The sequence below is a fragment of the Triturus cristatus genome, chromosome 7 (genome assembly GCF_964204655.1).
Source record: "Triturus cristatus chromosome 7, aTriCri1.1, whole genome shotgun sequence".
Lineage (NCBI taxonomy): Eukaryota > Metazoa > Chordata > Amphibia > Caudata > Salamandridae > Triturus > Triturus cristatus.
In genome coordinates, this window is record NC_140590.1 from 868977350 (window position 1) to 869004606 (window position 27257).

Sequence of the window (27257 nt, forward strand, 5' to 3'; positions counted from 1 at the left end):
AATCTTTAAATTGCAGGCAGCCTCCGAGGTACCATCAGATGATACTTGTCTGCAGAAGCCCAATCAATCGGCAATAAAGTATCAAAGCCCACCCCGCGTGTCTGCGGCTCTTTAATGCAATAAAAGTTTTACATCTGGAAGATGAAAACGCACACCAGCCTGAGGCGTGAATTAAATCCAATTTATGAAACAGAAGTAACAGAAAGATTTATGGATCAAGGCTGGAATGCGAGAGGGAGGAACATTACTTTTTCACAGCAAAACAAATCTGTAATTAGATATATGAAAATGTGATGGAAAAGTGTGCGTGGTAAATATGTTCACTGCACGTGGTGGGTGTGCGGTCAGAAACAAGGACAAAGATATAATGCTTTCGTAAAGTTGAGAACATATTTACCCACGTAGCAGTATTATTGCAAAGCGCCAAGAGGGTGGTGGAAGAGAACGGTTAGAAATAAAGTTAAAAAATAAAATAACTGCATAGATTTTAGATGTCTTGATTTAGCTACAAACATTTCATAACTGTACACAAAGGTGGCGCCAAACCAACTATATTCATCCTCTTTGCCAACAGCCCAGACTGGCCCTTATCCAATCCCGCGGTCCATCCCGTTCCAACCCCCAAGCCTCGTCATTAGAATAATGTAATATAATGCTTGAACACTAAGGTGGCCAAGCACTTGCAAACTTTGTCCAATAGGCCTCAGAACAGAAAATGCGTTATGCCCATTCAGAAGGGTGTATCAATGTCCATAAATACCAGTGACTGGAAAGATTGTATATGAATTTTATTGCAAACGCCTTTCTGTTGTGTGGAATCACACACATACATTTTTATGCAGCAACATTTTTATTCTTTATAATTCTTGTTGTTTCTGCTAACTGCATACAACATCTAGATTTGTCCACCATAATCGTTATAAAGTGTGCACCTTCAACACCCTGTGTCTCCTAATGTGCACCAGCACCCCACTGGCTTTCCCCACCTTTTCAGAGTGGGGGACAGGTGGAAGCGTATCTGCCCCGGCATGGGGGCACTACTGGCCATTCTGGGACTGTATGCTGTTACCTATTATGGGGGACAATACTGATAATTCTGGGACTGCATGCTGTTCCCTATTATGGGGGACAATACTGGTCATTCTGGGACTGCATGCTTTTCCCCATTATGGTGGACAATACTGGTAATTCTGGAACTGCATGCTGTTCCCTATTATGGGGGACAATACTGGTCATTCTGGTACTGCATGCTTTTCCCCATTATGGGGGACAATACTGGTCATTCTTGGACTGCATGCTTTTCCCCATTATGGGGGACAATACTGGTCATTCCGGGACTGCATGCTTTCCCCCATTATGAGGGACAATACTGGTCATTCTGGGACTGCATGCTTTTCCCCATTATGAGGGACAATACTGGTCATTCTGGGACAGCATGCTATCCCCGATTATGGGGGATATTACTGGTCATTCTGGGACTGCATGATTTTCCCCATTATGGGGGACAATACTGGTCATTCTGGGACTGCATGCTTTTCCCCATTATGGGAACAATACTGGTAATTCTGGGACTACATGCTTTTCCCCATTATGGGGGACAATACTGGCAATTCTGGGACTGCATGCTTTTCCCCATTATGGGATCGATATGGGTAATTCTGGGACTGCATGCTTTTCCCCATTATGGGGGACAATACTGGTAATTCTGGGACTGCATTATGTCCCCCATTATGGGGACAATACTGGTCATTTTGGGTCTGCATGCTTTTCCCCATTATGGGGGATAATACTGGTAATTCTGGGACTGCATGCTTTTCCCCGTTATGGGGGACAATGCTGGTAATTCTGGGACTGCATGCTGTCACCCATTATTGGGGACAATACTTGTAATAGCTGGATTTATGTGCAGGGATTCCAGTTGGAGCTAATATTTCCAGCCACATGGTACCCCGCACAGAGACCTGACCACCTCGTAATTGGGGCCTTGTTGTTAGGGGGGCTGTTTAATCAAACTTTAGAGGCACCGATCTTGCAGGGTGACATCTTCACATGTCCACAAGAGTCAACATTAGTCCTTCTGACAAGATACATTCCATAGGATCTGTGGACTCGCTCATGGCACGCCTACCTGTAAAACTGCTCCAGGAGATTCTTAGGCAGGAAGCTGAGCAGGGAGTATCTGGTGGTGTGGATGGAATTGTCACTGTAGTATCTAGAGAAGACCTTCCAATCCTTCTGGCGCACGTGGTTGTTTGGGTGCACAACACGCTGCTTCTCCAGGGTGTGCAGCAGGCCCTTTTTTTTGTTTCCCAACAAGGGTGTAGATTCCGATACATCTGCAGAGGGCGCTTCGCTACCCAGGCGCCTACAGCGGTACACTGCGGAGTCCACTGAAAAGGCCATGTCCTGTGTGGAAAGAAAGAAGCCACGCGTGATTTAAAAGGAACATGTCTTCATCACGCGCCATCTTGTGGGAGCTGGAAAGCAAAGAGGTGCTGCACGAAGAAAATCCCAATTTAGACACAACTGTTAATGTCTCTATACACAGTTACACATTATTATTTCAGTGGAGTCCAATTAGTGGTTATTAAAATGGGCCATTAATACCAGGTCCCTATTGTCAGCCAATAAATATATCGTTACCTTTTCACAGGGCACGAGTCAGGGTACACGCGTGTGGACGGCGTCCACCCACTAGTTTCACAGGGTGGACGCCGTCCACCCTGCCAAGAAGTTGGGCCCCACTGGAAAATATACTGAATTCGTCCCGGTGTAATTTGCCAACACCGGGACACTTTCAGCAGCGCCTGCACGTTGTCTGCTTTCGATCCGCAACAGCGGCGTGGGGAGGGGGCTTTCTTAGTTCAGACTCCTGCTGGGCCCATAGTAAAGGACGAATCTGAGGGACCATCAGGCCTCCTTTTGTCCTAGTCTCCTGGCTGGGAGCAGTCAGGAGCCTCACATCTAGAAGCAAATGCAGCAGAGGAGAAACAAAGGCTCACACTTTTTTAGCACTTCACACATACTTAAGAGAGGCAGCTTTTCACTGTCAGATGTATTGGTCTTTCCCTGTATTTACACAATATAAATGTAATTTATAAAGTGCTTGCTACCCCTGAGGAGGCGTTAAAATAATTTAAGTACCGCTATTTTTTCTTTTAAAGCCCTATGGGTAGAGGAAGTTTATGCAGACTAAAGGCAACATTGTTTTATGTGTAGCTTACAAAAGTGTGAGTCTTGTGCCTAAATCAGGAGGGTTTCCCTACATACTCGAAATATGCTCCAATATACTCATAATACACGTTAAACGTATATGTGAGGGCTTAAGATCTGATATCACTTCTTATGATGCCACTTCCTGTGATGTCACGTGCTGTGAAGTCACGTGCCGTGATATCACGCACCATGATGTCACACGCCGTGATGCCACTTGCATTCTCATTAACTAGGTTAGTCCACCCCACTTCTTTTTTTTAGGACTTGTGCCCTGCCTTTTCATCAAAGGGTGCGTAAGCTCCATCTCCCAACACCACCCCACCTCCGCTTCCTTATCTGTTTGTCTGCCTCAGTATTTCGCTCTGCCTGCCTGTCTCTCACTCTCTCACTTCGATAACGTCTTTTTTCTTGTGCCCATTTGTGTGTTTGTCAGTCTTCTTACCGCTGTCTCTCTATGTATCTAGGTCTGTGCATTTGCAGCCGCCTCTCCATAAGTTATCACTCTTTTATCCTTGTGTCAGTTTGCCTTTGAGCAACTATTCTGGTCTGTTGCTTTCTCTATTTGCCATCTGCGTACATGTGTTTCATAGGATCTGTCTCCCCAATATGCATTTCTGCAGTTTGTCCATTTGTGTGTCGGTTTTGTCTGTCTGCTAGTTTTATTAATCTGTCTGCTTTCTCCGATTTGTCTATTTAGTGTGTTCGGTCTCCCGCTCTTATTACAATGTCCCTCGGCCCAATCTGTCTCTCTGTTCACTTGCCTGCTTGGTTCATGTCTGTGTCAGTTTACATATCGAGTGAACCTACTCTGTAGTACAGTTACTGGAGAGTGGAGACAGATAGGAGATGAGCTTGGAGGAATAATGGGCCCAGAAGTCACACACACGTTGAGATGCTGTATCTTGAGAATCTAACACCAAAGAAGGGTAATATTATAATCCGTCGTGGAAATTAAGGGAGTTATTGCCCAGAGTCACATGGTGCTGAGCTGAGCTGCCGCCGGGGATGGAAACCTGAACCCTGTGCTCCGAAGTCAGCTGCCCTGGCCGCTGCACCACACGGATCCAGATATGGAGTTGTTTTGTTCCCATCGACAAAGAGATGCATTAAGATGCATTGGTTACAACAAACAAGCCTCTTCCTTGGGCAGGGTTCTCCAAAGTCAGTCCTGGAGGCCCTGATCCATGCCAGATTTTTAGTATTTCCCCATTTAGATAAATGTAGTTATCTTAAAAATCTGGCGTGGATTCGGCCCTCCAGGACCAAAACTTTGGAGAACCCTGACCTTGGGCAATGGAGGAAAAAATCACCAGGAAATGGAAGGTACCAGAACGGCTTGGTTGAAACGTATGAGAACTTATGATAAGCTGAAGGATGACTTGGGAGCCTGAAGGGGAATATTGACTGAATTCGTCCGAGATGAGGAAACCTGCACTTTGACTCTGTAGACTGTTACCTGATGATAAAACCTATTCAACGTGGGGAACAGGAAACAATGGATGTTGTTTGCATATTGCATGTCTGACGCCGGAAGGCTAGAATCATTAATTCGTAAATTTCAATGTGAGAGTACATTGAAGACTGCATCATTGATACGGTGTCTGGCGCACTGACGTAACCGGGTTCTTGAATGAGAGAAGGTTTCCTTGTTTCACAAAATGCCAACAACAATAGCTTAAACAACTATCAGTCACACCTGGAGTAACTGCTCTTGTTCTGAAAGCTACATCTCGAGTATTGTGTCCTCTTTTGGCGGCAGACACTGAAGCACTGCTTCCAGTTGTGTTGACAACATCTAGACAATAGTGTTGTGATGTTCATGGCACAACAGGAGGAGTGTGCTACAGAGGATAGACAGACATGTTTCATGGCTCAAACCACACGTCCAGGGAAGGAGGCTAAATACTCAAACGAGCCACATAAGGAGTAAAATGTGGATACGGGACATAGGGCCATATGTATAAACACATTTTCCCATAGACACAGAATGAGTAAAACCCTTTGATACATACAGCCCATAGAGAGGTGGTAAAACATCTAATGGGAATAATGAACATTTATCGCTGATCAAGGTCTACAAGGGACTCGTGGTTCTCCATATGATCATATTTTTCACAGAATGAAGACGGAACAATTCTACAGTACAGGAGGTGAAAAGTCTGTAAGCAAACAAAGTCAAAGTCAAAAGGTTTGGCCTTGGCAAGCTGGTGCAACGCTTTTTTTTTTAAATTTCAAGCACATGCCACAATAATAATGAGAAAAATAAGAAACACGCTGTCACCTAAAAGTGGTGGCCCTATGCTTGAAATAAAAATATTTTTAAATGGAACCATTTTACATAATTTTAATCGAACGGTACAGGTTCTTTCTAGCATGAAGTTTCTGTAGAACAGGTATAGAAACTCTTCTTAAATTTAATGCACACCATAGAAAAATATTACTCTTTTTAGCACAAAGAAACAGTTCTACTGATTTTTAAGTACGGTAAACTGAAGACATATTTTAAACCTGGAAGAATGACATCCCACCCCCCTAAAAGAAAAGCCCGTAGTATGGAAACAAAGAAAAATCAATCACAAAATAAAGCTTTGGCTCACCAGCCGTGAAAATAAAGAACACTTATTTTTAAGTGGAGGTGCAAATCCGACCAGACAAAATGGCTTTATCACAGTGCAAGAAAGCCAGTGAATGGAATGGGTTAACTATTGCCCATGTTATATGCTTCGGTGGGTAGAGGCCAAATGTGAATGACAGCTGAACAGGCCAGTGGCGGAGGAGCACCCAATATGCACGGAAATATTAATGTATTTTTTAATTATGATTTTTTTATTACATGAGGCAGGTGGGGCATCTGTAGTCAGACCTAAACACAAAACAGTAGTCCTCAAATGATACTTCAAAACTAGTCAGCACTACTGACTACCTAATGTTCCAGAGCACGAAACAACAAAAACAGTCATATACAAGACATAGTGCTCCCTATCGCTTTCGTAAACAAAACACGTCTAAGAAACAGCCAAACACCCCGCTGCTTGGGAATGGCCACTCGTGTTTGAACAAGACGCCCCATCACATACAACAGATATCTGTACTTGCGTTCAAACATGTGGACACAGCAATCGAAACGATAAACCAAACCTACAAATAAGGGCAGTTTGTTCTCAAGAAACAAGGGGAGATTCATTCATTTCTAAAAGTTACTAAGCGCATAAAACAGAGAGCTATGCTATAGGGAAACATTGGATTTTCCTAGGATCACGCATTGCGTCCGAGTGAGAAAGCGTTGCTTAGAAATTAGTTTACCAGTTGCACTGTCAATAAATTAAAAAGTAAAAGTTAGCACCGCAATTTATTGAGCGACAACAACATAACCTTGTTCACTTCGGCCTTAGGCATCAATGTATTTGAGTGGCATTTGTGTTGTAATCAATTGGCAGCGGTCCTGAGAATGTTGCTTCAAGTTTTGCCTTTAGAGAACGAGAGAATCGTTTGCCATATGTACCCCCAAGTACAGTCCAACCAGTCAGTGAATCTTCCCCTCCCCATTACAATAAGCATTGGCAACACCAATAGGTCTGACATTGGCTGATAGCCTTTAGGCTTTTTCAATGTTTGTTTTATCATGTTTTTTTAAACTGTTATTTTTGAGGGGCAGTGAGGACCTCGCCAAAATAAAAAAAGAAACATTAACTAGAGGCGAAAATATTGCATTGGCCTCACCAAGCACACTCTGCCTTAGCTGTCTATGGTATTGAAGGGAACTTCTCTGTGTGAATGTTAAAGAACAGAATACGTTCACTCACAGTGAAGTCTTTGCTAATGCCTGACCTAATTAAGGAGCCTGAATGTGGAGTATTTTTTTAACATTTAAGTTTCTTGACTGGCAAGTGACAAGTATATGTCCGTAAACGCCAGGAATCTACTTCAAAAGACCATGGTGCTGTGTACAGCATCTACACCTCCGCTAGAGAGCTTCCTCCTTGCCATAATAGATGCATGCAGAGGCTCAAAAAGGTAAGACCACATTCCAACTAGCGGCTGCGATGTAAAAAAGTCTTAACAGCAAAAGTCTTCAAATTTCCTGGAGTAAGTTCCCCAGAGCCTTAACCTGAAGATATTCTGCTACAAACTGGTGGCCTGCTTTGATATAAAACAGTTTGATCCCTAATTCACTTGTAAGGAGGACCACTAGATCTGGATCAAACGCTCGCTCAAGGTCCAGCCCGTTATGCTAGCACAAGCACTTTCCTTACTTGGGCAAATGAATAACAAACCAAAATCTCCTCATTAAAATTCTCATGTAAGGACCATGGTTGCCAGGAGACTCCTTGCCTTGGACTCAACCTCATGTCCTACTAAAGCCACGTGCTTCCCTACATTAACTTCTATTCATGATCATCACTCCACCTAATAGTCACAATCCCTTTCCACCAGGCAGTACCCCTTTATCAAAGATGCATCTCCCATTACTTCTAGAAAGACCAATGTGGATATTTTTTCTTCATGGCAGCCATCTTCTCTCCTAGACTGCCTTGGGTCTCGCTACCATCTTGTGAGATCTTGAGTTTTTAAGTGTTCTGCTAGAGGAAATTAGTTCTCACTGTAATCTTCAGTTACAGTACAGACTGCTGAGATATTTGAGCTTGAAGACGAATATGCTACGTAGCAGGCATGGTGGTAGTTTGGGCTATGGAGAGCAAGTGGAGTGCTTGCAGGGGACGTGTAGCATGATCCAATTTCCTAATCCCAGCACTACTCGGGTGGCCCTGTTTGGGATCACATTTATGTTAGTTTATTTCTTCAAGAAGTCAGTATAGATGGAATTAAAGGAATTTGGCCAAAAAGAGTGGTGTAGGGAATAAGCCACTAAGAGGCAGAGCCAGTTATTATCAGTTCTAGATAGGCAGTAGAGCATTGTATCAGATTCAACCATTTCTTTAGACAGAGGATTGGCTGCATAAGCCCCATTATGCAATGTGGGGACTTGAGTAGATAAAATAAGGGAGGACTGCATCTACAGGATCGAATAACAGCTTAGAAAACAAATTGAGATGTGCAAAGATAAAACAATGCTGTTAATTAAAATATAGTATTTTGAGATTTAAGCTTGATTCTTTCAAACAGTATGAGCCTGTGTGATGTCTAAATCAGAGACTAGCATAGTTTGAACAAAGAAGCAGACCAATTAATTCCCCAGGACCCCTACCCAAAACGAGATTGGTGGCTATTCGTTTCCCCGAGTCAACCAGTCAATGCTGCAGCTGGGCAAACCCCATCCTCTTAACACTCTTGAAGGAGATTTAGAGTTGACAGATCAAGTTTATATTACCTTGTTTTTTTCCCATCATGTGCATAAACCAAGAGGATAGCCCTGATTCTATAGCCATCCTTTGTAAGGACATAAGGGGGCATCTAGCATCCCCAGTCAACTCTGGTCTGTGACTCAAACCTTGACCAGGGCAATGCTAATGGTAAAACAGCACTATGCGCATTTCCGATAATATAACATAAAAACAAGACGATCCACAAAAACAGCTAATTTCAAATAGTTCGCCAACAGTATTAAGTATTAAATATTAATGCTTCTAGCTGTAAGGCAAAGAGGCCAGTTGAGAGGAGGCACGTGTGACATGTGCCTTATCGAAGGAGAAAGCCTGAGGCAAGTTTGAATTTAATCAGGGATAAGTACATTTAGAAAAATGTTCATTCCTAGTTCCACTGTGGAGAGAAAATTGGCAGTTTAACATGACAGCCAGTAGGAATTGCTGTACAATCATTTTGTATGCCCTTTGAGGATTGAGTGCGACAGTGGATAGAATAGTCTGTTCAAGTCTTTCAAACGACAATGTGACAGAAATCTGTGTTATGTGCACTTAGGCACTCATGGCACTCATGGAATGGACCCCACAGACCACCCAGAGATGGAGGGAGCACAGAATATAATAAAAATGAAAAGATGCAGACTTCTGCTCAGACTAGGGTGGGAAGACGGCACAGCAGCTGGGAACGGCTGTATTAACCTTCCAGGCATCAGATCAGAACCCTGGCTTTTCCTTCTTCCCAAGTTTAAACAAGTTCAACTGATAATTTGAACCACTAGAGACAAGTCAGTGTTCTAAATGAATAGTTTTTATCATAAATATTTGATATGCCCAATTTGCAGGTGAATGTTGCAAAACAATTTGCTTGACCCACAAAACACAAAATTGATCACACCCCATCATCCTTCTCAGATGGGAGAGAAAGTGGACCTGGGGAAAGAAAGGAAGGATTGCATCTTTAACGCAGATCTTGGTCCTAGGTGATGTGGAACAACGGCTCCGCTATTTACTTGCTTGGGATGCAACCTTCTCATGAAAAGAGCTCCCAGTAGGTCCATCAAAAATTCAAGGACTGGCACTCCGACCATATCTCCGCATGGAGTGTCCACAGAGTTCCCTACGCACCCTTAGGAGTTCACCAAACCGCATAATAAACATGTCAGTTAGATAGTTACACAACTGATTATCCAATCCATTTAACAAGTACATAGCGGTAACTAGTCCAACTGACTCATCCATGCCTGGCGGTGAGTGTGGCACACGTGATTCATGGCACAGTTGTCACCTATGAGCATTCACCCTGTCAACTTCCGGCTGCCGCCACTATGACCTGGGCACACGCGACAACCACAGGTGCCAGAAGCTTCTGCAGCATGCCAGCTAGTCTGCGATGGCTCATGTGTGATGAAAGGCAGAGAGAAAGACATGCGGAAGAAGCCATGTGGAGATGCCAAAAATATCAACTTTCAAAGGCACCGCCCTCTGTGCCTGCCCAGGCTAGCTCATGAATTATAACTTTACTATCTAGCCTCCTGTGTCTGGAATACTTAGCATTTGTTTTGTTTTTGGCCGGGAAACAATAATTCTTTTTGTCTATTTGCAGTTCACTCATTGGGGAGAATTGCCAGGAATAGGCATTTACAACTCTGTACAGGTCGGGTGATTAAAGTGCCGAACTTATTGGCATTTAGAGTGAATTCAAGTTGGTGGTTCAACAGTTTTGGGAGTTTTCTCCAATATCAGGAGCACCTCTAAAGGAGAAACATTCCTCGCAATTCAGATATAGAAAACATTGCAGAAACATCCCACAGATGGCAGAGTTCCATGTATTCGCCCATCATTTGAGATGTGTGGAGATCCCACATAAAATGCAGAACTTCGATCAGCAAACCGTGTTGCTGACCAGAGGTTAGAAGCTCTGCCAGGGATCATGGCCTAGTTTTAAGACTTCTGCAGGTGATGACAGAGTAACACAAGTTAACGCTTGGCGGTGGTGATGTGTGGCATGCTTAACAAGTCACATTCCTCTAGAGGCTTCGAGATGCAACCAGGCGGAGACGGAAGTGACAATGTGCTAACATTGGCTGCAGTGTGTCATCTAAATGGCAAATGTTATTTATAGTCACAGACACTCAAAACTGTTTTAACCAAGTATCCACCCTCTCAGTACTCCTCAGCTGTTTTCTTGTGTCAGTTCGTCACTTCTCATTTCCGGTGCGGTGCAGTCCGTTTCCGTTTATACTCCATCTTTGCACTGCCCTGTTGTTGTTTCCCCAGTCAATGGGTTCCAGCCTGTTTGGACTCTCCATCCATTTCTGGTAACTTTCCCCCATCCCAAGGCCTACTTTCAATATTTATCCCAGGCTCACTTCACAGACATTAATCAATCTGTACATAATGTCCTTACCGTGCAAGTTCAAGCAGGGCTGAGCTCTTCACGCCTTCTTCCTCTGTGTCTCGTTCACTCACAAGAGGGTGAACATTCGTTGTGTCCTCTGCGATCACCTATCCAAAGGAAAACAACAAATTCATTGCCGCGGCCATTGACCATTCCATGCGATGACAAATCGCCCTCTTCTCTACTGATGACAGGCTGTTCTTGCCAAAGTTTGAGATTATTCGACACAGCACCACAAACACCTCTTGAGAACTCACTATTTGATCCGGAGATATTGTCATTGTGTACTCATTATGCACATAGCCATTCCATTTGTAAACTTTATTTCGATCAGAAGATCATAAAAGTTGCATAAAATACATTTAAGAAACACATTTAGACACTGGTAGAAACATTAAAAAATTGGTTTTAAAATAGACCAGGGCAAAATATACATAGCAGCGTAAGATTATTTAAAACTAAGACGCTTAATCCACATTGCATGTAAAAAACGTGAGACAGCAAACACTACAACAGTACTTGTATCACTGGCTAAGATGCGATAGGCTTCAGTACATCTTGTAAATCCTAAACTCCTACATAGAGGGATGAGCCAATATTTCCTGGGGGCTCTATATGCAACGCAGAGGAACAATACGTGGATTAATGTCTCAGTCGACCTTCCACAGGCTGGGCAAATTGTTTCTACTCGTTTGGACCAGTTCTTAGTAAAGTCCCTAAGTGGTAGAGTGCCCAACCTAAATTGAATGTATAGTTTCCTTGCCAGAGGTGGATGCAATTCATTCAGGAACGGCTCAAAGGTATACTGTTCTTTATTTGATAAAAACTGTCTTGAAAGACTGCCAAGAGTTTCATTTCGTTGTAATACACTTAGCCTATACTGCCTATATGCCTGGACCAATTTTGCACGAGGAAGCATCAAAGAAAATGCCCCAGGATTAGTCCAAAGTTCAGGCAAACCAATCCTGAAGCACATTTCCTTGATGTAATCAAGCCAGGGAAACTTCTTAGAAGTGCTAAGTGCAATTATTGAGCTAAGGTCACGACAGTAAGATCCTAGCTCGTCTGTAAGCCAAACTCTTCGCCAATATGTTAAGGGACGTAGGCCTGCTTCTTCATCTATTGGTCGAATTGCCAGATCAAAACGTAGTGGTATTAAAGGGGTGCTTTGTGGTAGGCCCAATAAAAGTCTAATAAACTTATTCTCTGTTAGAGAAAGACTTTTCAGCTGGGAATGGCCCCACAACTCTGCCCCATATAGAGCAGCATTTCTTACTTGCACTTTGTAGATTTCTGCCGCAGGGCCAGGGGCCCTATGTGTGGTGTGTTTAGAAATTCTTAATATCGCACCAGATAATTGGGCAAGCCGCATAGCTGCTTTGTCTAGTTGGGGAGCCCAGGAAAAAGACTCAGAGTGTAATTCCTAGGTATTCAAATAATGAGACCTTTTCTAGAGTTATTTTATTAAGTGTGGGATTAGGTCGGGTAGTATTAGCTGGATTAAAAACCATGTATTTAGTTTTCGAAATGTTTATTTCGAGCCCGTGGTCAGTACAAAATACTAAAAAACTATCTAAAACACGTTGAACGCCCATCGGGGATTTAGATAGCAGAAGGGTGTCATCTGCAAAAAGCATAACTGGAACCTTTCTACCATTTAGTCTAGGGGAGTCACCACGGGGAGTCACCACGGTCCGTCTTGTTAATATGGGTTACCAGGGCATTAACATAAAGACAGAACAGGGTAGGGGCTAGTACGCATCCCTGCCTGACTCCTCTGTCGACTGGAAAGCGCGCAGTTAGTTGGCCTGCCTTACCATATCTGACCTGCGCATAATTACCAGTATGTAGTCTAATAATCATGGCTAATAGGTCCAAGGGGACTCCCATCTCATGTAATACTGCCCAGAGTTTAGCCCTTGGAACCACATCAAATGCTGCTTTCAGGTCGACAAATATCAGATAGAGGCTGCCACCCTCCACTGATACTGTCTTCCAGAAGAGTAATTGCAGCCTTAGAAGTTGATCAACAGTTGACACCCTTTTCCTAAATCCTGCCTGTAAATCACTCAGGATCTTCATTTCTTCCATCCATAAATGCAGACGATTGAGTAGTATTCTGGCAAACAACTTTTGTGCAACATCTATTAGGCTAATTGGCCTATAATTTGCAGGAAGCAATGGCGATCCTTTTTTAAATATGGGAAATATTTCGGCTCCTAGCCATGTATCTGGGATACTTATACCTTTCATGATGGCATTGAATAGGGTCCATAAATATAGGACCCATATTGAGGGTTCTTCTTTATATAGGTCCCCAGGGATTTTATCAAGGCCAGGTGCTTTGGAGTTGGAAAGAGTTTTAATAGCACCTTCCACTTCTAAAACCGTTATTTCATTAGTAGATTCAAATTGGACTAACGGAAGGGGGCCCTCCACAGCAGTCAAGTTGTCTCCAATAGAGTACAGAGACTTAAAATGAACTTCCCAAGCAGATGCTGCAATGTTCGGGAGAATCGGGGATCGTTCGTCCTTGTTACCTGTATTGGAGACAATTTTCCAAAATCCCCTCATATCCTTATTGGAAAGAGCAGTTTTAAGGGCCTCCCATTTTGCCTTTTTAATGGTGTCATTATAGAGCTTCCTAGAGGACTTCAATATAGCCTTGTTTTTTGTTTTAATTGCATTAATGAGAACAGTTTTAGTTTGCCTACATGCTTTGGTATACCACGAATTAGAAAAATGTTTTGGCCTGGATTTACTTGTGGAAGGATTAAAAAAGGTTTTAAGAGCCAAAGTAAGGTGCAAGTAAGTAGATTCTACCGCTTGTAGGTCCCAAACGCTTGGAAGTGGGGTGAATAACCTTTCAGTTTCAAGAAGCGCTGGGAGGATCAACCCATAAAGTTCTAACATTTTATCCGGAGTACGTTTAACTGAGTCCCATCTAATTCTTCTTTTATTGTTGTCCAGAAGAAGATTCTGGTCAGCCATGGGGCCAGTAGTAGAAGATACTTGAGGGACAGGAACTAATAACTCAAGCAACAACGCATCGTGGTCGCTGTCAAATCGAGAGATGACAGAAAAATCAACAATGCTGTTCCAGAAAGATACCTCCACCAAAATATAATCTATTAGGGAAGAATAATTATCCCTTTTAAAGGTAGGTTTCCCTGGCTGATCTGATTTTAAACGGCCATTACAGGCCCTCAATGAATGCATAAAGACAAATGCATTAATTTGCATAACTAGTGGAGTCCATGCCTTTACCTTCTGAATTTGGGGATCTGGTATAAGATTACAGTTATCTTCCTCGTTATCTAATATATATGGGAGATCAACAAGCGGTTCGTATTGACAGTTAAAATCACCCGCAATTATTAATCTGTCATGTTTAGGTAAGTCTAGTATACAAGTAGATAGTGAATCAAAAATCGGAGAATCTTGAGATAGGCTTGTTGGACGTGAGTAAACGTTTATAAGAATTAATTTAAAATGAGGTTTAAAAAAAAGGACCAGACCTTGAAGATCCAATGAGAAGAAATCCAATTCAGAAATAGTGCAATCTAGATAAGTCGCGACCCATATGGAGAGCCCACCGTAAGGTCTGCCCCTTTTCCCTTTAGTTGCTACTACATTATGAACCGAGAACCCTGGGAACAATGTAGGCACAAGCGACCAGGTCTCCTGGAATAATACAACGTCATGTTCTGATATAATTTTGGACCACTCTGGAATGTCTATCTTTGAATTTATACCAGCAATATTCCAAGATAAAATCCTGATTTTAAGGTCTGAGCAGGGGGCTATGGTGATTTGAGATGCAGTATGAGGCGTCTCCACATTGGCTGCGTTTATGGTTTCCTCCCTTAAGTCTGGTTCATTAAAATTAGGCAATACACAATAAGTTGACAAATGGGTTGAACTAAATAAGTTAAAACAAGATCCACTGGCATTAGCATTTTCTTTCATATGTTTGATTGGGATTTGTGTTAAGGGTAAAAGATTATTCCCTAGTCAGTCGCACTCTTCTAGATTGGAAAGTGCTTCGAATCTATTGGAAAGTGGTAACGTATTAGCACAAGATGAGTTGGCAGTGATTGGGACACTAGACTGTACTATGGAATCGTTTACCCTGGCTAAGCTTGTGTTTTTAAATTGACGTTTATTATAAAAATAATCAGATGTTAAAGGCACTATTTCAAATGATCTCCTTTGTGGGGGAAAAAAGTTTCTAAGGAGGACAGGCAAAACATTAGTGTTCGAAAAGTGTACAATGACACAGTCCCCTTTTAACTTCTTCTCCTGGGTGCCCACCCAATGAACTCTTCTCGCCATAATGATCTTACTTACAAGTGATTGGCATACCCAGTCAAGGGCATTAAGATTTGACGAAATCCAATATGCACATTTGTCCATTAAATGAATGGTAGACTCTCTTTGGTTAGCTACTAGCAGGGGTACCTGTGCCAGAACCAACGCCAAAGGAGCTGCTAGAGGAGATAGATGGAACGTTGGTTGCACTTGTAATGTGTTCGTTGTTGTAAATATAGTTTTAGGTGTTTTCGGCTGAGCTAATGCACAGGGCCCTTCAGCTCTATATTGGGGAGCATTAGGATGTTGTGGGCTCCTCGTGGTTTCTGTATGCACTACGGGTAGAGCTGTTGTGATCGAGGGTTGAGCAGCCTGTATCCCTGACATGGGAGAATTTCCTGTTAAGATTGGCTGTGGACCATATGAGAGACCATCGGAAATATCATTGTCCCGAGCTTTTGCAGAAAAGTTGTCGAATTGGGACTCCAACTTGGAGATCCTTGCTTCGATACTAACCAATTTATCAATTATAGGATCAATAATAGAGTCCAATTTCTTAAGTAAGTCATCCCAAATTGAGGCCTGATTGATGACATGAGGGACAGCTAGGTTGGATGTTAGAAGAGTTGCTTTAGGCTGGGGAAGCTTTTTGGTAGTTTTTTTTGAAGCAACTTTCTTTTTCGCAACGCAAGCCGTTTTAGGGGTCATAGGATTAGGGACGGCCAACGTGTTCCTGGTTCTGGTCTCTCTCAACTTGGGGGGTGATGTTAAGGCCTCTATAGAGGTTGATGGACTTGAATGGATGCCAGTTGTTGGATTGAAGTCTCCAACGCTTGGGGTCAGATGTGTGATAGATCCTTCGGTACCAAGTAGGTCACGTGGAATGCCTGGGGAGGCTTGATTGCTAGTTTGAGAGGTTTGGAGGGCAGGCGAACCCTGGCATCTCAGTGGTGCACATCCGGGTTCCAAGGACAATCTCCTTTCCGTTAATTCAATTTCATGTGCAAGTAGATTCGTTGCCCTAATTAAGAATGAATCCAGTGTGGCACCAGCACCAACAGGTGTTTTTGATTTGGAGCTTTTCCCTTTCACCATGATGCACACCAATTGTACACTTTCACACTGATTACCTTCTATGCGGATGGATGTCAGAGGGGGTGCCCAGCCCGGCCTCTTCTGGCCCCTGACGGCCTAGGACGGCCCCGCCCTTGTCCCGGGCTTCTCCCGGCGCCGCCCGCGCGCGTCCCGCGACGCGGAGGGAGCCTCGCTGTTTTCAGCGCCTCCGGGCGCGACGGTGGGCGGAAGTGCCCCAGTAGCGCCTGGGAGGCTGGGAGGTGTAGTCCAGTGCTGCCGCCGTGAATGACAATCGGCGGCAGCTAAACCAGCAGCGTGGGTGTTCTCGCCACAGCGGGAAGATTGAAAGCCCAGGTACGTGTGTGCTCCTTACTGCCTCCACTCCTGCAAGGATCGTTGTGCCCCGCTCCACCGAGGGAGCCTCGCTGTTTTCAGCACCTCCGGGCGCGACGGTGGGCGGAAGTGCCCCAGTAGCGCCTGGGAGGCTGGGAGGTGTAGTCCAGTGCTGCCACCGTGAATGACAATCGGCGGCAGCTAAACCAGCAGCGTGGGTGTTCTCGCCACAGCGGGAAGATTGAAAGCCCAGGTACGTGTGTGCTCCTTACTGCCTCCACTCCTGCAAGGATCGTTGTGCACATAGCACAATCTTTACGACCTTAGGTTCTCCAGACCTTCCCCCACTTTGAAACACCCGGTCACTTGCAGAGGTCTATGACATTTGCTTCTTGAAATACTTCCTAGGGGCTTTAAATCATTGCTCATCTTGCTAGAACAAGAAGAGGAAAATACTGCTGACATAGAATAGTCTTGCAAAGCCTGCATAGGGCTGTTCATCACTAAGGCAATCCTACAGTCCCTTCTTTTCACCAGCTGGCTCATTTTGTCAAACTGTGGTTGTAAAGAAAACACTCAAGTCTACCGATCGTTTCACATGGTCTGGTAAATAAACATCTGGGCCTTTTTCACCCTCCCGCATATTGAGGACTAAATATACCTAGAGACTCTCACAATTACACGCCAAGAAGTGTCACGTAAACCACATGTTCTAGTGCAGCAATGTCTGGGGACATCTCACCCTGTTCAGTATTTCATAGATTCAGTTGTGTAAAAGCCTGTGTAATGATAATTCCTAAGAATGTTTCGTATACAAACACCTGGACTCGGTCCTCTCTTTTGTGTAAAAAGGCTGAAATCTTTTCACATATTTTGGTATGTAAACTCCTGAAGACGTCTTACTCTGAAAAATGTTCTGGTACATACACTTCTGTATCTCACTCCCATTAGGAGATCTGGTGTATGACCTAAAAATGTGGGGTTAACCAACAGTGGTGGCCCCTCCGCTAAGGCTAAGGGGTGTCAACCCACTGCTTTTTCAGTAGTGCATAAAAAAAAGAAAATGATAATAACGGGATGTTATTATCATTTCATTTTTCTATGCAGCACTCAGAGGCGGGGCTGGGCTCGGTGACGCCAGAGCAGAGTGAGGAGTGGTTTGCACTCCTCTAAGTGCGCATGGTGATTTGTCCGTCCCTTTTAGGCTGGCCAAACCGTCATGCACACTTAGTATGTTCTCCATGGGGCTGTGTTGCCCAGCACCGTGGAGAACATGCCCATCCTCCCAGGCACTGCCTGAGCAGCCAAACAGGTCGCTTGGACCAATCACGACGCTGCTCATGCAGCGTCGTGATTGGCTAGGAGAGTCCGGAAGCCTGGGTGCTTCTGGTACTTACAGCAGATATGAAGAGGATAGAGGAGAGGCATGTGGCTGCACGGCGTGGAGGAGAAGGTAAGTTTAAAAAAAAAAATGTTATCCATTCGCTCTGCCTCACCACCCTCGTTCCGAGACAGCCACCACTGTTAACCAACCAAGTTTGTTTTGGGTTTGTAAACGCACTCGAATGTTCCCTCTCTCTGATGACATCATAGTGTGTGGCTTTTTCTTGCCCCCAGATAGGAGCTCTCTTCCAACCTACCCAGAGAACCGGTTTGGTTCCTGCCACCCTTTTAGGGTTTTACCTAAGACAGCATCTCTTACAAGACATACTTTTTTCTAACAGTAGGCTTAGAAGACACCCATTGCTTACCATTGGTTGATTTCATTGTCACTATGATTTTTCTTGCTTTTTATTCCTTCCTCTGCGTATGTTTGTCTCTCACCTAGAGCATGGAGTCAGTACTTATGTTCTTCCACTGATCATTTGTAGGTGCTATTTTAAAAAAATGTTTGAGCACTCTAGGAGAGTGTGTGTTTTCCGTCATCCCTCTCATGTACTTCTCGTCCCTCTGTGTTCCCCACCTCCCCCACCCTCTGAATTATGTGTTGCTTGCCCTGACTATTTGTCCTTGTTTCTTTCCCTCACCTTCCCTCCCTCCTTCCAGTGGCCATGTTGCTTACACTCATCCACCCACCCTCCTTCCATTGTCTGTGTTGCTTGCCCACATCCACCCTTTCTTCTTTCGTTGTCCATGTTGCTTGCCCAGATTAGCCCTCCTCCCTTCTGATGTCCATTTTGCTTGAACCAGTCACACTCTCGCTCCTTCCATTAGTCACCCTCCCTCCTTCCATTAGTCACCCTCCCTCCTTCCATTAGTCACCCTCTTTTCTTTCGTTGTCCATGTTGCTTGCCTTCACCTGCCCTCCTTCCTCCCATTGTCCATGTTCCTTGCCCCAACCGCTTTCTTTCCTTCTGTGGTCCATGTTCCTTGCCCCAATTGCTTTCCCTCATTCTGTTGTCTGTGTTGCTGGCCCCCATTCCATTGTTACAGATGCTTGCCCTCACCCGCCCTCCCTCCTCCCATTGTTATAGATGCTTGTCTCACCTGCTGTCCCTCCTTCCGTTGCCTATGTTGACCATAGTCGTGCTGCTGTACAACATGGCTAAAAACATTGACAAAGCCATTTCCATGCATAAGCAATACCCTTTGACTTTACCAATGCCTGTTTCTTCAGAGTTTGGTCGTGTTCTTCCAGTGACACCCCCTCAAAAGGTTTTAAATCCCAGCTTCTTGTAAACCTCGTATTTACAGCTTATTTAACTCCTTGCCGCACAATAGCATTGTAAGGCTCCTACCTGGTCTTTTTGTCTATATTCTAGGCAACGGATTTGTTTTAAAACTAACGCAGAAAGCCCTCTCTTCCTGCATTGGAATGCGCATTCTGCGACGAGCTGACATGTTTTGTAATAAAGGGAAAAGGTAGCTACAGGACATGGGCGACCTTGGACAACTCTGCTGTAGCAAAAGTCAGGGAGAAGCGGAAAGCCTGGATTCCTACTGGAGAGAACAAAATCACCCTTTCTCCCCTCCAGGCAGAGCTTGTTTCAGATATTGCTGCAATTCTTAAATAAAAATGTAAGCCTGACAAAAAATAGAAAGAGGTACCATCTTAGCTGGTCTAGGTTGAAACATGAGGCAGTGCACAAGAAACCACAGGGGTGCAAATAACACATCCCCACATTGTGGGTCCGGCCCTGCATTGAGAAGATTTCAAACGATTAACCCCGTGCGGATTTTTTTTTTTTTTATTGTTTGCATCACATAGGTTTCTGAAGTAACTACCGTGTAACTAATGCGAAACCTTTTAATCTAATGTGAAAAGCAACACACGAAAAAAAGCAAAACAAATCAGGAGATGACGTCTAGAGGCTATGAGAGTCGAGAGCTGGGTTCGAACCCTGACCTCAGCACTTGGATAAATATCCCGTGATTGTGGGGTAATGACTATCTAATTTGTAAACATGGGAAGTGCAGTATTAACTGCGACATGTATTATAATGGTGTAATTTAAATATATAAATCTCCACTCGATGTAAATGATTGTGTGTGATCTTCTAGCATCCCTATGGTGGACTGCGCCCGCTGCTCTATGGCTAACTTAGTGATATATAGATAGGAATATACAGTGTATTTCCATCAAAATATTTCAGCAAGAAAGATATAACCAAACTACACATTGGCCACCTCTCCCTCTCTAAGCAAAACTTTTATATCAGCAATAAAAATAGCTATGATGGTTTGATTCCTCGATGCATAATGTTTTCTCTATGCAAGATGTCTCCCTCTATTATGCAGACTTGGCATCCTACAACCACCTGAAGCTTTCATTACCAAAGCCCTTCCTCGAAGGAGGGGACTGACCAGACACCAACCCCTCACATCTTGCCTAACATACCAGCACGTTGAGAGGTCAAACCCTCAGATAGTTAACCTATTCAAGAGAATTTACAGGGAGGGAATATGCCACAAAAAATATAGTTTGCAAACGTGGCAACATTTTGAATCTAAAAGGAAATTCCACCAAAAATGTTGGAAAGACAAAACGTGGTAGGCTGGAAAGACCATTTTATTTTGCGGGAGGGAGTCACGCTGTGGGATCATTGAGGAAGTCTTGGGAAAGATTCTCGTAAATGGAGCACGTTAAGGCAAGTTGAAATAATGCCACTGGTGAAATCTTAGAAACAAAAAATACTCTAAGCAGGGTTGGAGGGATCTACCCCAAGTAATATGCAGGAAAATCAGACATTAAAAAATATAAAGGAAGAAAGTGTAAAATTTGAGGAAGCAAATGGAATGGCAAAAGCAAGAGGGAGTGGAGGAATAAACAACGAGAAAGCGCACGAAAGACTCCATGTAGGATCCTAAACCACAACACATTGGTTTCGAAAGAGAAAAGGTGGTGCACACTGGGAGATCACCAGCATGCTTCATAGCTTGCATGGATTACGTACATTCATTTTTGTTTCTTCTTATGCACAAGTTCCTATTTTTGCACCCAATATCCAAAAACAGAGTATAATTTCCTTATTAGATGCTGCATCCTATCACCAGAAAGAAAGGCCCATCATTCTAAAATAGGCATCTAAGGAAAATGCTAAAAAACAAAAATAAATATTTCCACGCACAAAAAGGTCCTCACTGACTTCGAGAAATGAATTTAATCAGCCAAAACACATTAAGGAAAATGCATTTTCCCAAGAAAACATTGAGTGGAGCACTTTATGTAGCAGCAAACAGATTCTGGGAGGGCCTGGTCTTTATTTCGTGCCGAGCGTGTTGGCACACTCAACGGGCAGATGCACAAAGTTGATAAATGACCTTCAAAAACACATTTTAAAATATTTCCTGCAGGGTGCGGCCCACAGACAGTGCCACATATCAGACAATAGAATCAATGCTTCCTCTATCTCCTGGTTAATGATTGGCCCTAGAGCTGGCAGTCATGAGCCAAACCCGTCTGGAACGTGCATGCGGTTCCAAACTCCTTTTCCACTCAAGGTGAGGAGATTGCAATGACAACCACCTCAGTTTTGCTCACTGACACACACATTTTCACTCGAATGTGTAGATCGAGTAAAGCCAAACAGGCAGGTGGTCCTGAGTCACCATTAGAACAGTTCCATCTCCTCCAAGGAATGAGATGGTTCAGAAGCTCAGCTTCCATGCCAATCCATTCTTTGAGCACTCTGCTGAGTAACCTGCGAGCAGGGGATGCGTTTGTGATGTCAGTTTTTCACAACTCGGACGCGCTTCAATCAAAGCAAAGATCACTGACCCATTTCCTGCAGCCCATCCGAATAGCACTGAATGAGCAATAATGTTTCTCTTGAAACTCTGGAATGAGTTTTCTTCAACAGTGAAAGGTTACAGGCTTCAGGCTTCTTCAGGTCTTTGAACAAATATTAGCGACCACCTATAAAGTCACATCACCACATACAAAGGTTCTTATATATGAGATTTTTGTTCTTGTCTTTTAGGAGTCAGCATCTAAGGATGGTCTTGTTTTAAAACCGATTCGCTCAATGAAGGGCATAGGAGTGGTTATTTTGAAATGCGCTATCAAACTTACATGAACACACGTATCGAGTTAGACTGGTATAAAGTACGAACTGTACATCAGTACAGCAAAATCTCACCATTGTCCAAAATACTGTCAAATGTCTCCTCTTTAAAGCATTGAGAAGCACATTTTTACACGTTCCCCAGATACCACTCTTTGGAAAATCTGGATCTGAAACCTTTGATTCAAAGCTTTGTATTAGAAACTAAACCTGCACCCACATAAGGACCATTCAAACCAATATTGTGTTTTTTAAATTACTCTTCATGTTCAACATCTATATTTGTAAATTATTTTACCATTCGTAGGTATAATATTTGGGTTTTAACAATTTGTGGGTTTAGCTTCAAAATTTGACTGTCTATGGGGGATATTCGCCGAGATGTACAATTTGAAGGGGACTCCTATTGGTTACAAAATCCAAAGCAGATACAGCATACCCCACTACTAGCATAAGACATCCAGTAGCTGCCGCCGCTGCTCATGCGCGTTCAAATCAAATCTAATCCGGTGTTTTTGGATACCAATACCCTTTGTTTAATCCATGCCCTTCCACACAACTGGATGCAGTGAGCCTCAATGAACATCAGAATTTTTTCAAAGAAAGGAACAGCAGTGGGAAATTTGAAAGACATTTTATAATACTTTCAGTTTCACGTTGTTGGCTTCCCCCCAAACCTCAGAGCCATATGTGGTACTTGCTTTGCCGTGCCCATGTAAATCTTAATTCCCGTTTCTAATGAATATTTGCCATAAACAGAAATAATTAAATGTAATACCCCATTTATTTGAGGTAATATAACCTTATCATCCATGGCATAAAATATGCAATGCACACAGAGAAGGCAGCAAAGTGCAAATCCTCCTCAGTCATTGGTTGTACTGTGCGTCAGCCAGATATTGGCCAACCTACATTTACCATCAATTGCTTGATTGCACTGTCAGTTATGAAGTGTGACATTTTGCTTGACACTATGTAGGCAGATAGGACAGAAGTACATCCTCTTGCAAAGAGCAAGAGCACCTCATGGCCAAGAGGAGCTCTGGGGATAGGGAGGTCTGTCTCCAAACATTGTAGCCTCTCACACACTAGCTTTTGATGGAGCTGCCTCGAACACTGAGACTGCAGACTTCACCACTGCTCTCAGGCTCCAGTAAAAAAAAAAGTGTTTGTTATGTTTCAAATTAATAACATTAAGTTCGCGATAAAAGTAATGGAAGATCTTTGAAAAATCTGATCAGGCAGTAAGCAGGTTGATCTTTATAGCTTCATCGTATCCTTGAATCACCGATTGTAAAGAATTGGTCTGCACTCCCTCAAACTTTCACTTTCATCTTCTTGTTAGATGCATGGATCACTGGACCACTCAGTATTCCAAGATTTCGCTTGATCTATATATTTATTATGTGTAGCATTGTGTCTGTAAGTGCAGTTTCAAACTGCTGTGTTGACCTTGCAAGTGTGACCTTCCCCTTTTGCTACATATAAGGCACCCCTAAGGTAGGCCCAAGATATCCCTATGGGCAGGGTGCATTGTATGTGAAAGGTAGCACATGTACTGGTGTGTTTTACATGTCCTGATAGTGAAATACTGCTAATTTTGTTTTTCTCTTTTGCAAGGACTATCTCTCCCATAGGTTATCTATGTAGCTGCCTTGTAACATCTTACAAGTGTAACTTTCAATTGGGAAGAGATGGAGATTTGGAGTTTGGGTTCCCTGAACTCAGAATTTAAAAACACATCTTTCTGTGAAGGTGATTTTTAAATTGTGTGTTTGAAAATAACAAATGTTCTTGCTTTAGCATCCCGTGCTTCTGCCTGCCTGTGGAATCCATGTCAGGTTTAGACTGACAGTTGAGCAGTTTGTGCATTCACCCTAGACAGTCACACAAAGGGAGCTGAGATGTGCCTTGCATATCCTGATTGCCTAGGCGGATGGGCCTTCCTGAGCAAGAGGGGTCAGAGGAGCCGACTAGGGCTGTGTCTGCCGCCTCACAATGCTGTCTCCACCCCCTAGTAGTGTGTCTGGAGCCAGGACAGGGTAAGGCAGGCCTGCGCACTATAAAGGCTATCCTTTGAAGTACGTCTGCTTCAAAGACGAAATGGGGTATAAGTATTGGACCTGAAACCCCACATTTTTATAACACTTCTGGAAAGAAGACTCTGCCAAGAAGAAGAGTTGAAGAGCTGTCAGGAGGTGTACTGCACCCTTTTTGTGTTGCTTTGCTGGGTTGGCTTGCAGTTACTGTTTCTGTCTGTGAGCAGTGAAGGAACCTGGCTTTGCTTTCTGGAATCCTGTTTTCCTAGTTCTCCAAGGGCTTGTGTGTGCTTGCCTCCTATTGGAAGTCTCAGGGCCATCAAATACTTCATCTGCAGCTCTTCTGCTGGGAGTTCTGACCTGCCAAGTGATGCCAACTCCAGTTCTGGGCCCTTGGAGGTGGTTTTGCTGCTTCAAAGACTGAAAATCCAAGAATGACCCTTAAGCGCCGGTTTTCCCACTGCAAGCTTACCATGCGGTTGAAAAACCCACGCATCGCTGTAGTGCAGCCGAAGAATCAATACAGTGCCTGTTCATGGCTGGAAGAACCACTGCAGCCAGAGTCCAGAGCACCGAACCTTCGAAGTCCAAGGCCCCTGTTCCGACTTCGACACAGGCCCTGCTGTGTGGCTGAAGGAATCGACGCATCATCTGTCCACGGCTGTGAAAATCAGCACAGTGCCTGTTATGCCGCCGCATCGACCCAGCGTGCCAGGAATTTTCCTCACATCACAACTTACACCAAGTTTCTACTGTATCGCCCCCACCTTAAGGAGTCAACTCTGGAAATCAACGGATCACTTCTCCTCGCAGTAAGGAATCGATGCAGCGCTTCTGCGTGCAGCAGAACTGACGCCTCCATTCCCCTGCGACACAAGAATCGACCCGCCGCTTGTTTTATCCGGTGCTTCCCTCCTTTGCACCTGTTTTTCATCCTGGATTTTGACGCATCAAAGGTAATTTGTGCAAGAATCAATGCATCCATTGTGTTCTATTAACCGAATTGCTTAAAACTTTTAACAGTGGTATCTTGAGTTGTGTTTGTTGAACTTTTGTCATTTTGGTCTTGTTTTGTTAAGATAAAGATTGGCTATTTTTTCTAAACTGGTGTGGTGGTGTCCATTTGTAGTGTTTTCACTTTGTTACCGGGTGTTTTATGTACAAATGCTTTACTCATTGCCTCTGAGGAAGGCCTGACTGCTCGTGCCAACCTACCAAGGCAGTGAGTAGGAGTTATTTTGGGTGTGTAACTCCCTTACCCTGACTGGAAGGGAAGGTCCTTACTTGGACAGAGTGCATACTACTGTCAACTAGAGACCCCCATTTCTAACACTTGGCATTTAAGAGTGGTTCTGTCCCCCTGAGGGCAATGTAAGGGACGGTGCAAAAAGGGGGCAGGGGCTTCTTTAGAGTTGTGGCACAGAGGTGGGTTCCATGACTCAGGCATGTTTACATAATGAGATGCAAAGATGCATGCCTCAGGGTACCTGGCTTCAAAGTCTGCAAGCCTCACTGATTAAGGGGTGGTTTGGTGTACATTTATGAAATGGTAAAATGAAGGCTGTGTCCGCCATATATCCTATTAGTGGTTTCTTCTCTACATGAGTACAATTTAACAAGAATGGGAAAGTCCCTTCTGGGGCTCATTTACTTGTTCTGCACTTTCCTTTGAAACTTTATTTCCATAATGACTTTGGAAGAGAGAAAAGATGTCTGTGGTCAGTGAAGTATCCCTTCCGTACCTCAGTTATATTGGAACTTCTCTGCAATGAGGCCATTGTTTACTAGAACCCAGATCTAGCTGCACATTTGTTTGGCATCCGGAGCTGCCCATGCAGGTCAGAGGGGTACGGTGGTGGGCTGGGTATGGGGGGGGGGGGATTTGACAGACGTCCACGAGAAAATATTTATTAAATAATACATTTTCACTTGTTGTCATCTGTCGAAATCCCCCTCCACCCAGCCCTACCGCCCCCACCTGCACGGCTGTTTGGCATGCAAATGTATTCTTGGATGTGGTTGGCCCACAAGAAGTCCCTTGGTTGCTTCCAGTTTCACGTCAATTGTTTATTAACCAGTCCTGTGTAAAACATGCAGAATGCAGCTTATTGTTTCTTTGGTTTCTCGTTAAGTTTCTTCCAACGCAGGCCTTTGACTGGTTGTGTTGCATTCTGTTCTCGACAACGTCTCTCTTACGCTGATTTTGTTCGGATTCATAATTTGGACACAGGTGTAAAGCTACGAGATGACTGTCATCAGGGACAACCTGTTCAAGGACTTGGCAGCCATTTAAGAAGATGGAGCGTTCTGGGATTTGTACTCGGGCTCCAACTGAATGGAAACAGTTGGACTACAGTTCAAATGCAGAATGGTGTCTACAAGAAAGCAATTATCTGGATTTAGTGTCCCCGATGACTGGAAGCCATCTGGTAACATTAAAGAGGTCTTTGAAAGCCAACATGTTGAATGAAGTTTGGGTTACAGTGCACGCAGAACTGAGTTGTCTAGACATCCCAGTTATTTTGCCAAATTGATGATGTAAATAATTTATGAGTAATGGCACAAAGCTAGTTATTCAGTGGTGCAAAATATGGCATGTGTTCAAGATTTCTGAGTGGTGGTGCAAATATGTTCATGCACTAGCTATTGCTGAATGATGGTGCAAGTCTGGGGATTTACTGAAAATGGTGAATGATGGTGTAAATCTAGAGGTCAAATTGGATGGGCCCTGTTGAGAACGATGTTGCTCATTTTTTTTTTTTGAGTTACAGAAATAGTTCACATACTTTTTATGAAGAAGCAGCTGTTCCAAACAGTTACTCCTGGGTGCTGTCCTCCTGTGCTGCATGTATTAAGGACGGGGACTGCTTAAGAAGCATTGAGAAAACCCTTTCAGCGCTGGTGAGCCAGGATGCTTGCCTTCTGAAAGAGGTGCAAATGTGTGAAATAGAATCCTCAGCAGAGCCTTGTAGACAAGTCACGAGTGGCCTCCAGGGCAAAAGCGCCTTCTCTGCATCAAAACCCTGAGGCGAAGTGTAATTCTAAGTTGAAGACACCTATG

The 27257-nt window shown here is 43.7% G+C and overlaps 1 protein-coding gene across 1 annotated transcript in view; it reads right to left on the minus strand.

Moving 5' to 3' along the window:
* ATP10B (ATPase phospholipid transporting 10B (putative)) overlaps nucleotides 1–27257 on the minus strand; it is a 443815-nt gene that overhangs the window by 189687 nt on the left and 226871 nt on the right. The window contains exons 3-4 of the mRNA XM_085617824.1: nucleotides 10945–11042; nucleotides 2129–2406 (exon numbers count right to left, since the gene is read on the minus strand). Coding sequence (XP_085473950.1) covers nucleotides 2129–2403 — 275 coding nt within the window. The 5' untranslated portion in view covers nucleotides 2404–2406; nucleotides 10945–11042. The remainder of the gene's footprint in view (nucleotides 1–2128; nucleotides 2407–10944; nucleotides 11043–27257) is intronic.